At 44.9% G+C, this 13855-nt stretch overlaps 1 protein-coding gene across 1 annotated transcript; it reads right to left on the bottom strand.

Moving 5' to 3' along the window:
• Window positions 1–10983: 10983 nt before the first annotated feature.
• Window positions 10984–13369, bottom strand: LOC127331088 (F-box only protein 7-like). The gene has a single exon (XM_051357163.1). The coding sequence runs from the start codon at window positions 12723–12725 to the stop codon at window positions 11343–11345; it is 1383 nt and encodes a 460-aa protein (XP_051213123.1). The 5' UTR covers window positions 12726–13369; the 3' UTR covers window positions 10984–11342.
• Window positions 13370–13855: the final 486 nt, after the last annotated feature.

Genomic DNA, 13855 nt, shown 5'->3' with positions numbered 1-13855 from the left:
TAACAGATCGGGATTAATCGTGTCATTCAATCACTGCCACCAAGTTACAAGAACTTTGTGATGAACTACAATATGCAGAACATGAACAAGGAGTTACCTGAACTCTTTGGCATGCTAAAAGCTGCTGAGATTGAGATCAAGAAAGAGCACCAAGTTTTGATGGTCAACAAAATCACCAGTTTCAAGAAACAGGGCAAGTCTAAGGGAAAATTCAAGAAGGGTGGCAAGAAAGCTGCCACGCCTCCTATGAAACCTAAGAACGGCCCTAAGCCTGATGCTGAGTGCTATTACTGCAAGGAGAAGGGACAACCGGAAGCGTAATTGCTCCAAGTATCTGGCTGATCTCAAGAGCGGCCTTGTCAAGAAGAAGAAAGAAGGTATATCTGATATACATGTTATAGATGTTCATTTCACCTGTTCTCGTTCTAGTACCTGGGTATTTGATATCGGTTCGGTTGCTCATATTTGTAACTTGAAACAGGAACTAAAGAATAAACGACAACTGCTGAAAGATGAAGTGACGATGCGCGTTGGAAACGGATCCAAGGTCAATGTGATCGCAGTCGGCACACTTCCTCTACATCTACCTTCGGGATTAGTTTTAAGCCTAAATAATTGCTATTATGTACCTGCGTTGAGCATGAACATTATATCTGGATCTTGTTTAATGCAAGACGGTTATTCATTCAAGTCTGAGAATAATGGTTGTTCTATTTTTATGAATAATATCTTTTATGGTCGAGCACCACAAAAGAATGGCTTATTTCTGTTAGATCTCAATAGTAGTGATACGCATATACATAACATTGATGCTAAGCGAATTAAATTGAATGATAATTCTACTTATATGTGGCACTGTCGTCTTGGTCATATTGGAGTGAAACGCATGAAGAAACTCCATACCGATGGATTACTTGAATCACTTGACTTTGAGTCACTTGATAGATGCGAAGCATGTCTAATGGGAAAAATGACAAAGACTCCATTTTCTCAGTATGATGGAGCGAGCCATCGACTTATTGGAAATCATACATACCGATGTATGTGGACCAATGAGCGTAGCATCGCGGTGGTTATCGTTATGTTCTAACCTTCACAGATGATCCGAGTAGATATGGGTATATCTATTTCATGAAACATAAATCCGAAACTTTCGAGAAGTTTAAGGAATTCCAAAGTGAAGTAGAAAATCAACGTAACAAGAAGATCAAATTTCTACGATCTGATCGTGGAGGTGAATATCTGAGTTATGAGTTTGGCATGCATTTAAAGAAATGCGGAATACTTTCACAATTGACACCGCTGGAACACCTCAACGTAACGGTGTGTCCGAACGTCGTAATCGAACTCTCTTAGATATGGTTCGTTCTATGATGTCTCTTCTTGATTTGTCATTATCATTTTGGAGTTATGCATTAGAGACAGCCGCATTCATTTTAAATAGAGCACCATCAAAATCCGTAGAAACGACACCGTATGAATTATGGTTTAATAAGAAACCTAAGTCATCGTTCTGAAAGTTTGGGGTTGCGAAGCCTATGTAAAGAAGTTACAACCGGACAAGCTAGAACCCAAAGCGGAGAAATGCGTCTTCATAGGATACCCTAAGGAAACTATAGGGTACACTTTCTATCACAGATCCGAAGGCAAAATCTTTGTTGCTAAGAACGGAACCTTTCTTGAGAAAGAATTTCTCACTAAAGAAGTGACTGGAAGAAAAGTAGAACTCGATGAGATTGATGAATCTATACTCGTTGATCAAAGTAGCGCAGATCGGAAGTTGTACTGCACCGCCTACACCGGCAACAGAGGAAGCTAATGATAATGATCATGAAACTTCGAACGAGGAAACCATCGAACCTCGCAGATCGACAAGGGAACGTACCACTCCTGATTGGTATGATCCTTGTCTAAATGTCATGATTGTGGATAACAATGATGAGGACCCTGCGACGTATGAAGAAGCGATGATGAGCCCAGATTCCAACAAATGGCAAGAAGCCATGAAATCCGAAATGGGATCCATGTATGATAACAAAGTATGGACTTTGGTAGACTTACCTGATAGCCGAAAGGTCGTCGAGAATAAATGGATCTTCAAGAGAAAAACAGATGTCGATGGTAATATTACTGTCTATAAAGCTCGACTTGTCGCAAAGGGTTTCCGACAAATTCAAGGAGTTGACTACGATGAGACTTTCTCACCGTAGCGAAGCTAAAATCATGTGAGGATTTTGTTAGCAATAGCTGCATTTTTCGATTATGAGATTTGGCAGATGGATGTCAAAACAGCGTTCCTTAATGGAGACATTGAGGAAGAGTTGTATATGGTACAACCCAAAGGTTTTGTCGATCCTAAAAATGCTGACAAAGTATGCAAACTTCAGCGTTCAATCTATGGACTGAAGCAAGCATCAAGAAGTTGGAACCGACGCTTTGATAAGGTGATCAAAGACTTGATTTATACAGTGTCATGGAGAGGCCTGTATTTACAAGAAAGTGAGTGGGAGCTCGTAGCATTCCTGATATTATATGTAGATGACATATTATTGATCGCGAATGATATAGAACTATTAAGCAAAGGTTAAAGGTTATTTGAATAATAGTTTTTCAATGAAAGACCTTGGTGAAGCATCGTATATATTAGGCATCAAGATTTATAGAGATAGATCAAGACGCCTAATAGGGCTATCACAGAGTACATATCTGGACAAGATTCTAAAGAAGTTTAGAATGGACGAAAGTAAGAAAGGGTTCTTACCTATGTTACTGTGCAAGGTATTGAGTAAGACTCAAGGACCGCTACGGCAGAAGAAAGAGAAAGGATGAGTAATATCCCCTATGCCTCGTGATAGGATCTATCATGTATGCCATGCTATGTACTAGACCGGATATAGCACATGTCGTTAGTTTGACTAGTGATATCAAAGTGATCCAGGAATGGAACATCGGACAGCGGTCAAGAATATCCCTAAGTACTTGAAAAGAACTAAGGATATGTTTCTTTGTTATGGAGGTGACCAAGAGCTCGTTGTAAACGGTTACACCGATGCAAGTTGGAACACTGATCCACGATGACTCTAAGTCACGCACAGGTACGTGTTTATATTGAATGGTGCTGCAGTAAGCTGGGCAAGCTCGAAGTAGTGCACGGTGGCGAAGTCTTCAACAGAATCAGAGTACATAGAGGCTTCAGAGGCTTCATCAGAAGCGGTATGGATGAAGAGGTTCATTGTAGAGCTCGGTGTGGTTCCTAGTGCATTGGACCCATTAATCATTTACTGTGATAACATGGGTGCCATCGCCAATGCACAAGAGCCAAGGTCACACAAGAGGCTGAAGCATATCAAGCTGCGTTACCACTCGATTCGCGAGTACATCAAAGATGGAGAAGTAAAGATTTGCAAAGTACACACTGATCTGAATGTAGCAGATCCGTTGACTAAAGCTCTCCCTAGGGCAAAGCATGACCAACACCAGAATGCCATGGGTGTTAGGTATATTACAATGTAATCTAGATTATTAACTCTAGTGCAAGTGGGAGACTGAAGGAGATATGCCCTAGAGGCAATAATAAAGTGGTTATTATTTATATCTTTATGTTTATGATAAATGTTTATATATCATGCTATAATTGTATTAACCGAAACATTAGTACATGTGTGATATATAGACAAACAAGAAGTCCCTAGTATGCCTCTTAAACTAGCTTGTTGATTAATGGATGATTAGTTTCATAATCATGAACATTGGATGTTATTAATAACAAGGTTATGTCATTGTATGAATGATGTAATGGACACACCCATTTAAGCGTAGCATAAGATCTCGTCATTAAGTTATTTGCTATAAGCTTTCGATACATAGTTACCTAGTCCTTATGACCATGAGATCATGTAAATCACTTATACCGGAAAGGTACTTTGATTACATCAAACACCACTGCGTAAATGGGTGGCTATAAAGGTGGGATTAAGTATCCGGAAAGTATGAGTTGAGGCATATGGATCAACAGTGGGATTTGTCCATCCCGATGACGGATAGATATACTCTGGGCCCTCTCGGTGGAATGTCGTCTAATGTCTTGCAAGCATATGAATGAGTTCATAAGAGACCACATACCACGGTTCGAGTCACGAGTACTTGTCAGGAGACGAGGTTGAACAAGGTATAGAGTGATACCGAAGATCAAACCTCGGACAAGTAAAATATCGCGAGACAAAGGGAATTGGTATTGTATGTGAATGGTTCATTCGATCACTAAAGTCATCGTTGAATATGTGGGAGCCATTATGGATCTCCAGATCCCGCTATTGGTTATTGGTCGGAGTGAGTACTCAACCATGTCCGCATAGTTCGCGAACCGTAGGGTGACACACTTAAAGTTGGATGTTGAAATGGTAGTACTTGAATATGGAATGGAGTTCAAATATTTGTTCGGAGTCCCGGATGAGATCTCGGACATCACGAGGAGTTCCGGAATGGTCCGGAGAATAAGATTCATATATAGGATGTCATTTTATGTGAATTAAAATGTCGCGGAAGGTTCTATGGAAGGTTCTAGAAGGTTCTAGAAAAGTCCGGAAGAAACCACCAAGGAAGGTGGAGTCCACATGGGACTCCACCTCCATGGCCGGCCAACCCTAGTGGGGAGGAGTCCCAAGTGGACTCCCCCTTAGGGGGCCGGCCACCCCCCCCATATGGGAGGTGGAACTCCCACCTCTAGTGGGAGTCCTAGCTTGGCTAGGTTTCCCCTCCATATGGAAGGTTTTTGGTTCGGGTCTTATTCGAAGACTTGGAGACCAACTCTTGGGGATCCACCTATATAATGAGGGGCCAAGGGAGGGGGCCGGCCACCCCAAGACCACAAGCTGGCCGCCCCCCTTGAAGTGGCCGGCCACCCCCTCCCAAACCCTAGCCGCCCCCCTCTCCTCCATATCTCCCGCGTAGCTTTAGCGAAGCTCCGCCGGAGTTCTCCACCGCCACCGACACCACGCCGTCGTGCTGTCGGATTCAAGAGGAGCTACTACTTCCGCTGCCCGCTGGAACGGGAGGTGGACGTCGTCTTCATCAACAACCGAACGTGTGACCGAGTACGGAGGTGCTGCCCGTTCGTGGCGCCGGAACCGATCGTGATCAAGATCTTCTACGCGGTTTTGCAAGCGGCAAGTGAACGTCTACCGCAGCAACAAGAGCCTCCTCTTGTAGGCTTTGGAATCTCTTCAAGGGTGAGACTCGATACCCCCTCGTTGCTACCGTCTTCTAGATTGCATCTTGGCTTGGATTGCGTGTTCGCGGTAGGAATTTTTTTTGTTTTCTATGCAACGTTCTCCTACAGGCGGTGGCTGAAATCCATGGAATGAACATGGTGGTTACTGGTTACAAAACCGGCAACACCGTTCTGGTCATTTTTTACTTGAGCTTTCCTATAATTTTGAGTGGAGCGCGGCAGTTCTCCAAAAGAGGGGCCCAATTCTTTCAGACGCTCATTCCCCTTCCCCTCTCTCTCCTCCCTCTCTCTCTCTCTCAGTTGAGAGTCTCCCACCAGATCCCGGCTCCTCTCCCTCTCCTCTCCAGCGGCTTAGCCGGCCGGGACAGGCGGGTGAGAGGAGGACGGCTTGTACTGAGTAGCAGTAGGTTGTGTGGTAGTAGTGTATCGGCTTCGCCCCGGTTTGGCGTGATGCCGGTGGAGATTTCGCGGCCATGGCTTGTGGGCGGCGCATGGCGGCTGGAGGAGATGCTCTTTTTGCTTGTGGAGCTTCAGAGGATGGAGCCGGAGGCAAGCAGAGGCGTAGATCTTCCCTCCACAAGAGTCAATAAAGCCCAGGTTTGTGCTAAGCTCGAGATATGTTTCTCTGTATCTCCCTCTTCTATGGACGGCCGCGGTGGCGAGGGGAAAATGGGAATTGATGCAGCACCAGATGCTAAAGCTTGGTGGAAATGGGGAGTTGTTAAGCTTCGTCGGCGGAAGCTTCCAAGCGACGACGAGTTTCGCTGCTGCTACCTATGGCCAAGGGGGCCGCTCCGCGCCTCTAGAGCTCCGACTCAGAGGTTTCTTCTTCCTCCTTCTAGAGAGGATCTTGGACTTCAGCGCGGCACTTCAACGCCGGTTCCAAATCAAGTGGTTTCGTCCCCGGGCTGGATCAGGTGCCCGATGTCTCGAGGTCGACAATGGCGTCGGTGGAGGAGGGCCGGATCTCGTTTTAGTTTTCTTCTCAAGGCTCTCTTAGCAAAAAGCAAGGGCTGTGATGTAATTTCAGTTTCTTTTCTTCTCTTAGCAAAAACCGGCAGCACCGTTTCCGATTTTTTTTTAAATTCTGGAGCTTTCCTACAATTTTGAATAGATCGCGGCAGTTGTCCAAAAAAAAAGCATTTGGGAAAAACAATAAGTTCAGAGTCACTTTGGGCCTAAATCTCTCACGGAGAGGCTTGAGCTGGGCCAGGCTGAGTGTAGCATCAGCTTCGTTCTGATCCCGTTCGATATATACCGTTTAGTTTTCCCTCCCCTTCTTCTCCCCAACAACACCTCGACCCCCTGCTCTGCTCCAGCAAGTCCAAGAACTCCACCGCGCGCTCCCCACCAAATCCGCGCCGCTCCCCACCCAATCCAAGAACTTCGCCGCCGGGAACCACCCTCGCCGACCTATCCAAGCGTTCTTGGTTGAAGCGACGCCGGGGAAGACAGGGAGCTCATCTCTTCCCGCGCGCAGGGCAAGAACCGCGCGCGCGCGGCCGACCAAGACCGGCCAAGAAACGCTCAAGATCGGACATGGCGAGGGCGCCGAAGCGTGAGCGCGGCCCCGTCAGGCGTGTGCTTCGAGGCGCGGTGGCGCTCGGCGGCGGCGCCATCGACTGCCTCCTCCACCCCGGCGCCTTCTTCCGCTCCAAGAACGCGAGAAGGGCCAGTACAGCAGCAGCCATGGCCAGGAAGAACTGGCGCGACGACCCGCAGCCTGCGGGGGAGCCTCTACTCCGGCGAGCGGCAACACGCGCCCGCCGCGCCGTCGACGCTATGCTCCGTCCAGGACGGCGAGCGGCGGCACGCGCCCGCGGCCGCGTCGACGCGATGCTCCGTCCCGGACGGCGCGCGCTCGCCGTCATCCGCAACCTCCTCCAGCGCGCGCGCGCCGTAGGCCGCGACTTCCTCCAGCGCGTGCTCCGCCTCGTCCCCGAGTTCCTCCGCCGCCTGCTGCGTCGGCGGCAGCCCTTCCTGCCACAGGGAAAGGACACGCCGCCGCCATCATCGCCGCGGCCGCGGAGGGGCTACGCGTGCTTGTACCCCAATGATCCTAGTCGCCGGCGTACGCGTGCCCCGACCCCCCCTCCGCCTCCACCGCCCCCTCCGCCTCCACCGCCCTCTCCGCCTCCACCACCCTCCCCGGCGCGGCGTGAGACTTTCGTAAGGATTCTTCCCTTCTGCCATCAAATTCTTCGTGCTTTATTCATAATTTGCTGCATCCATGTTCTGTGCCTGAATGTGTGTGGTGATTCCATCTGGAATCTTCAGTTGCAGACATTTCTGCATGACTTCTTGCGTTCCATATTGACCACATGCCACATAGGTTAGTCCCACAATTAATCTGCGAACAAGAAGCACTATCAGGAAGATGTTGGCTCCAGATTACTAAACTGAAAGTTCTGTCCTTGTATGATGTATAGTCTGTGGGTGATTCTGTCTGTAGTCTTGACTTGTTTCTTTAGGGTCTGCTTGAGTTGCAGACATTGAGATTATTACCAAACGGGAGAATTCTGTGCATTGATTATTACCTGCTAGTTTACTTAACCTTATAGGAGTAATTTCAGAGCATTTCAATTATGACATGGACGATTTTATTATGCTACTGGTGATTTCATAAACATTCTGTTCTGCTGACTTGGACTGAATTTGCTGCTAACCAAATTTAGTGCATTCCATTATGTTGGTTGCATTGTCATCCCTACCATAATTTGTCCTCTCCTTAGTCCTTATGATTCTTGTTGAGCGATATAAAATGGAAAGCACTAAATTTTGGAGGCAATGTAAATTTATGAACCTGTAAGGTAGGAAAGGGAGTTCATGCATTCTTGTTTACCCATACCCTGAATTAGATGACAAGCCAAGTCACTGAATATTGCTCAACTTGTCAATCCAGTCAATGAATTCAGACAATCTAAGCATATATGCACACAAATGATCATGATGCCTCAGGAACTACTTATTGATTGCTATTGTGGTTCATTTTCTGTCAGGACATTGATGGTGATGTAGTACCAGAGGCGGTCGTCAGACAATATGCCTCCTATTACAGAGCGTCTAGAGTGTGCCCGGCGAACTCAGAAGTATGCCATTTGTGCACTTTTGAAACTCGAAAGTCCAACAATTGCATCGTGCGTACTAACAATGTAAGGCATCCCCCACCTGCGCATCGTTTTAGTTCAGCACACTTTCTCCCTTTGAATTGGAGCTCATTTTGATTCCATTCGATAGATGCTCAAGCATTGCTCGTACGATCATGGTGGGTGGGAGGGTGTTTGGTGCCGCAAGGTTGGCTGCGTGATGAAGCTTCGCTCTGCCCGTGACCTGGCTCGCCACACCCTCTTCTGCCATACTCTCTATTCTGATTGGTGGCAAGAGTATGTCTGACCATAGGTACTGTATTTTCCTTCTTAAAATCAACCTTTTACTTCTGATGTGAATAAATGTAAAGACTAGCCATGTAGTAGCTTTCCTATAGTTTTAGAATGAAAGTAAACTCTTTTTTCCATTATCTTTCCAGGGCAGAACGAAACAAAGTGAAAGCTGATTTTACAGGAACTGAGGAAGTAACAATGAAGGCTGGCGTTGTGCTCTTTTTTTCTCGAACACATGCCTATTACAAGAAGCCGTCGAGAAGATGGGATCATACAGGGAGGTAGCAGAGCTAAAGTTCAAAGAAAAGAAAAGAAAAGAAAAACTATGTGTTGTGCTCTTCGGTTCTTTGCTTGTTATGCTACGGTTGTCAAACTTGGCATGTTGCTGCTTTGTACTTAAACTGTGTGCTTCTGTTGTATATTGGAATTCGTGAATGTCCGACGTTGATCTCTGGTTGTTCTTGCTTTCTATGAGCATCTCTGGTTGTTCTTGCTTTTCTTCTCCCTCTGTTACTGCTTCGCATTTCTCTCATGTCCTTAAAGCTCTTCCTATGATTATGGCCGTATGAGCTCAGACCACTGTCAAGTTCATATGCCTGCTTCTACTGCTTATTACAGAGAGCTGCAAAAGAACGTCCCTGATGTTTTCTTCTATTTCCCACACACAACGGAGTTCCCTGATGATGGACTCAACAATGTTACACTGGAGTAACATAGATATGTTGAACATTATATATCTTATAATGCTGTCAATGAAGAATTTGCGTGGCCATCTTCAATGTTCGATGCTGATCCTGATTTCCAGTGGTAGGCAACTTCCTTGATGTTACTTGCTCTCCCGAGATCAAGGAGATATATGTTTCGCAATTTCGATAAACTGTTCTGGCAAGCTGAATGCGCTATTTGTACCCACCACTGAGATTGATCGCCAAATTCCATCATTGGTTGCCCAAATAAAATGTTCTCCTGAATGGTCACATTTTGGATCCAGCACATACCCTCACCTGTTTCAAAATGCTACAAAGTTAAAAAAAAAAGAGAGACAAGCACGAGGGATGAAAGTCGAAACTGCATAGCGGCGTGTAGAGGAGAGGGTAGATTTTATTTGCGGTAAAATAAGAAGCTGCATTAGCAAGCCAGAGCCTACACTAGAGGTGATGAGTCTGTAGAACGTGATCCTCTATCCGAATCTACCATCACGAGAAATTTGGCAGTGGCAATGCCAGTGTCAAGGGCATGCTCCTCCGTAGGCTGCATACGGCATACCCTAATAAAAACTGCCATATATATTCAGCTTGTCAGAGAAGTTTATCAAAATTAGGATATATATCTACAGAGCACACAAGATTTCTAGAACATGGTGACAGTGCCACCTTGTCACTACTTAGCTAAGTTACTACTCTCGAGAATCGTTTACGGAAACTGCATACTCTAATGAAAATGAGTTCAGTAGATTTTTGTTGCATTCATAAATAGATGTAGATATCAACCTCAGATGCACAATAAGTGGAATAAAGAATGTCCTGAAAGCATCCTAGAAGATTATAAAGTTAGGTCCATGAGACATCTATTACTAAAATAAAGCACTTGATACTCCCAAGTACACGGTGTCTTTATTTCCTTAAGTTGTATAAATAACTAATACACGGAGATGTAAACTTCAGCTGCACAACAAGTTGGACAAATAATGTTCTAAAAGCATCCCAGAAAGATAGGTCAGTGAGACATATATTAAAGCACTCCATCAACCCGTGAGAAACTGATAAAAGCCGCAACCAGCTAAATTAAAGGTCGGTGAGACTGAAGGAATTTTCGTGGGGATCTTTGGTTTCTTGCTGATGTTGCCAACAGGATCCTTGGAAGGGGCAATTCTGGAGAAGCCAATTTTCAATGTTCGACGCTGATCCTGATTGCCAGTGGTAAGCATGCAAGTTCATTGACGTTACTTGCCCTCCTGAGATCAAGGAGGTACATTAGTTCCATGCCAATCAAAAACGGTGGCAGGCGTAATTGACACATCAATTGTCCAAGAAGGCTAACACAATTGTTGTTTTAGCTTCTTTGTTGACAAACTGTTAGCTTTTCGTTGCCAAAATACATTTTATTTTTGCAAAGACTATAAAGCCAAACTAGCTGCAGCTATATCTGACAAATATATTTGTGCCCATGGCATGAGTTCTTCAAGTTATATCTCTAACTCCTTTTAAATAAAAACCCTTAGTTATCCAAATCACAACTAGATGCTACAGTACGTTCTTCTATTTCCAACATAAGTAGAAGCTACAGTACTTTCTTCTATTTTCAACACAGAACAGTTGGAAGAAAATGCAGTACTAGTTCGCTGCTGTCATGCCAAACCCAACAATGTTACACTAGAGTAACATGGATATTTTGAACATTATAGTAGAGTACAGAACTAGAGATTACAAGCTCGTTTGGATATTCCTGAATAATGAAGAACAAACAATTTGTACCGACTTGCTAAGATAAGAAATTCGCATTAGCATTGCCAAGGAATACAATCGAAAAAGTCAACTTTTACAACCAAATAACAGCACACAACTATTTATTCAGAGCCATCTAGGTCCAAACTAGGTGTTTATGTACTAGGGTCAAGAAACCATGATGCCGTCACGCAATCCACGTGGTCCTTGAGTCCATGACTCTCTCTAGGAAACACAATAACCTAGAAAACCACCTGACTGTTAGCTCATTGAGCCCATCAACCATTTTCAAGCAGCCTCTGATGCCAACTTCAGCCTTCTAAGATTAGGTGTAATCCAAATAGGAGCTGGAAAGTTGGAGCAAAGCTGAGGTAATATAAGGTGCTCCCTTCTGTTATTATCCAAGTTGAGAATTCCCATATCACGGTGATTATTCTTCAATCCAATTGTCCAGAAAAAACTATCATCAGTGAAGTAGACATGATTTGCTTTGAGAGATGGATATTCTTTAGCACTGAGACACAGTGATTGATTATGCCCAAGAAATAACGCATGGGCATTCAAGCAATTGATTTCCTTGAGTTCACTTGCCACCATATCAACTTCATACATATTAATTTCATCTGTCTTCCAAAACACAGGTGCCCGATCACGTAGAAATTCATAATCCTCAAATATTCTACAGATGACCAGTAGACCACCCCATGGGTCTTGAACAATGTACGAACTACCAGTTGAAACACAGTCAGATGTCCCCGTAATCATCTTCATTGTGACAACAGGTCCACTAAGATCAAAAGCATGAATATCTCCAGTTGATCTCACAGCATACAATATGTCATTTTTGTAAGTGCAGTCGTCATAGACATCATAAGGTGGCAGCCAGGTCCATTTATCAGCCCCCACCTTTGCAAAAGATAGCTGACGCAATGGATTGTGGATGAGCACCACAATATAGCTTCCTGTGGATGTATCATCGAACACAAACGCCTTAAGCTGGAATTCGTCTCGCAGCTTGTCAAGATCATAAATAGATGGCGGGTCAAAAGCATCATATATTCCAGCGTGCCACGACAGTTCATACTTGTGTAGAAGACCGCACTCATCAAAGATGGGCGTCACATGCTCGATGGTGATCACTGAAGGTAGAGAAATCTGTTCACATGTGATCGGATTGACAAGATGCATCTCAGATCTTTCATCAACAGTAATCAGCCAGCCATGAGAGGACCCTATCAAACACCTAGTGCGGAGAGGTGGATCCGGAAGAGTTAACTTGTACGATCTTTTTTCACTGAGGCTGTAGAGGTAAGCAGAGTTATCACCAGCAGATTCAGAAGTATAGAGGAGGCACGGCGTCTGAGATAGTTTATACAGCCCAAGGTTTTGTAGGCTGGTATATGCAGAGTGCCAAGACGGGTAGACCACGCCGGCACGTATGAGGTCAGGGATTTCAAGGGTGGCAAAGATATCCATCAAGACGTCCTGAGGTAGTTCTGGTAATGTGCCCATGATAGTCTCGGTTAGTGCTGGATGAACATCGTTGCAGAATTTCTTCAGTGAACTGCCTAGCAGTTTTGGCAAAGCTCTGATGACTAGGGAGCACAAATATGTGCGCTGTATAGCTAGACTCCCTAAGCTCATTATCGAGGCAACGCTACATAACTCCATGGGATCAGGGTCTCTCTGCCAAGATTTGGAACTTCGGCCAAACAGACAAAGCTCTTCAGTAACAGAGCCAAGGCACGCTCCTGGGTAAGTCCCTAAGTTGCAAAGACCTGATGCTTGGACGGACCAGAGAAATTTCTTCAATGACTCCCTTAGTTGCAAAGACCTGATGCTTGGACAGACCAGACAAATTTCTTCAATAACTCCGTTAGTTGCAGAGACCCGATGCTTGGACAAACCTGGCGAATTTCTTCAGTAACTTGGATGGAGCACAGAGAGGAAAGGCAGTCTCCTGCCTACACTTATATAGATCACCAATCCTGGAGGCCTCCGAATTCGAATAGGTGAAGCAAATCCGAGTCCACGAACGACACGGGTATCAAGGGCCCAAAAGTTTGGTACTTGCTGGAGAAATTTGTAGACCCGCTCGGTTTCTTCTCCGAATTCCCCTTGACAAGCTACTAGGGCTGAACGAATGCACTAGCCAGCGGCGGGCGACAAGAGAGGATTAATCTGATGGGGGAGGGGGGTGGGGGAGCAGCCGCCGGCGAGCTGCTGGGAGAAGCAACCAGGCTTCGCGCCGCCGTCGCCGGCGGTGGCGACGGGAGGAGACTGGAGCGGTGGAGTGGCGGAGAAGTTTTTTCTTTTTGAGAATATAATACCGAGTAGTTTTCTTCTCCTTTTCCAATTTTCAGACTGGAGGCCCAGCAGACCATTCTTGAACATGGATTCTAATCACGTTTTGATTTGGCTGTCGTACATGGATGGTATGAATTTGTGACAATTCTTGAACATGTACGACAATCCGTGTGCCAGGGACGGATTGATTTGGGTGTCGTACATGGATGGTATGAAATCTATCGTACCTACTCTCCGTTTTTATTTAGTCCGTGTTCTAGGCTCAGTTAAAATTAAAAATTGTCAAATTTAACCTAACACATGGAGAAAAAAATTAACAACTACAATACCAAAGACATATAATATGAAAAAATATAGTTTATAGCGATTCTAATACTGTAGATTATACATTGTAGATGTTAATACTTTTTATGAAATATTTAGTTAAATTTTATAAAATTGACTTTGACTAAATCTAGAATGCAATCTAATTGTGAACGGAGGGAGTATAGCGG

Source organism: Lolium perenne, chromosome 2 (genome assembly GCF_019359855.2).
Source record: "Lolium perenne isolate Kyuss_39 chromosome 2, Kyuss_2.0, whole genome shotgun sequence".
In the NCBI taxonomy this organism is placed as follows: Eukaryota; Viridiplantae; Streptophyta; class Magnoliopsida; order Poales; family Poaceae; genus Lolium; species Lolium perenne.
The sequence above is the reverse complement of the archived record's forward strand: the minus strand, read 5'-3'. Positions and strand labels throughout refer to the sequence as shown.

What these genes read in the sequence shown, in the direction of transcription:
- LOC127331088 (XM_051357163.1), bottom strand. Translation starts at nt 12,725, where the DNA reads ATGGAGTTATGTAGCGTTGCCTCGATAATGAGCTTAGGGAGTCTAGCT.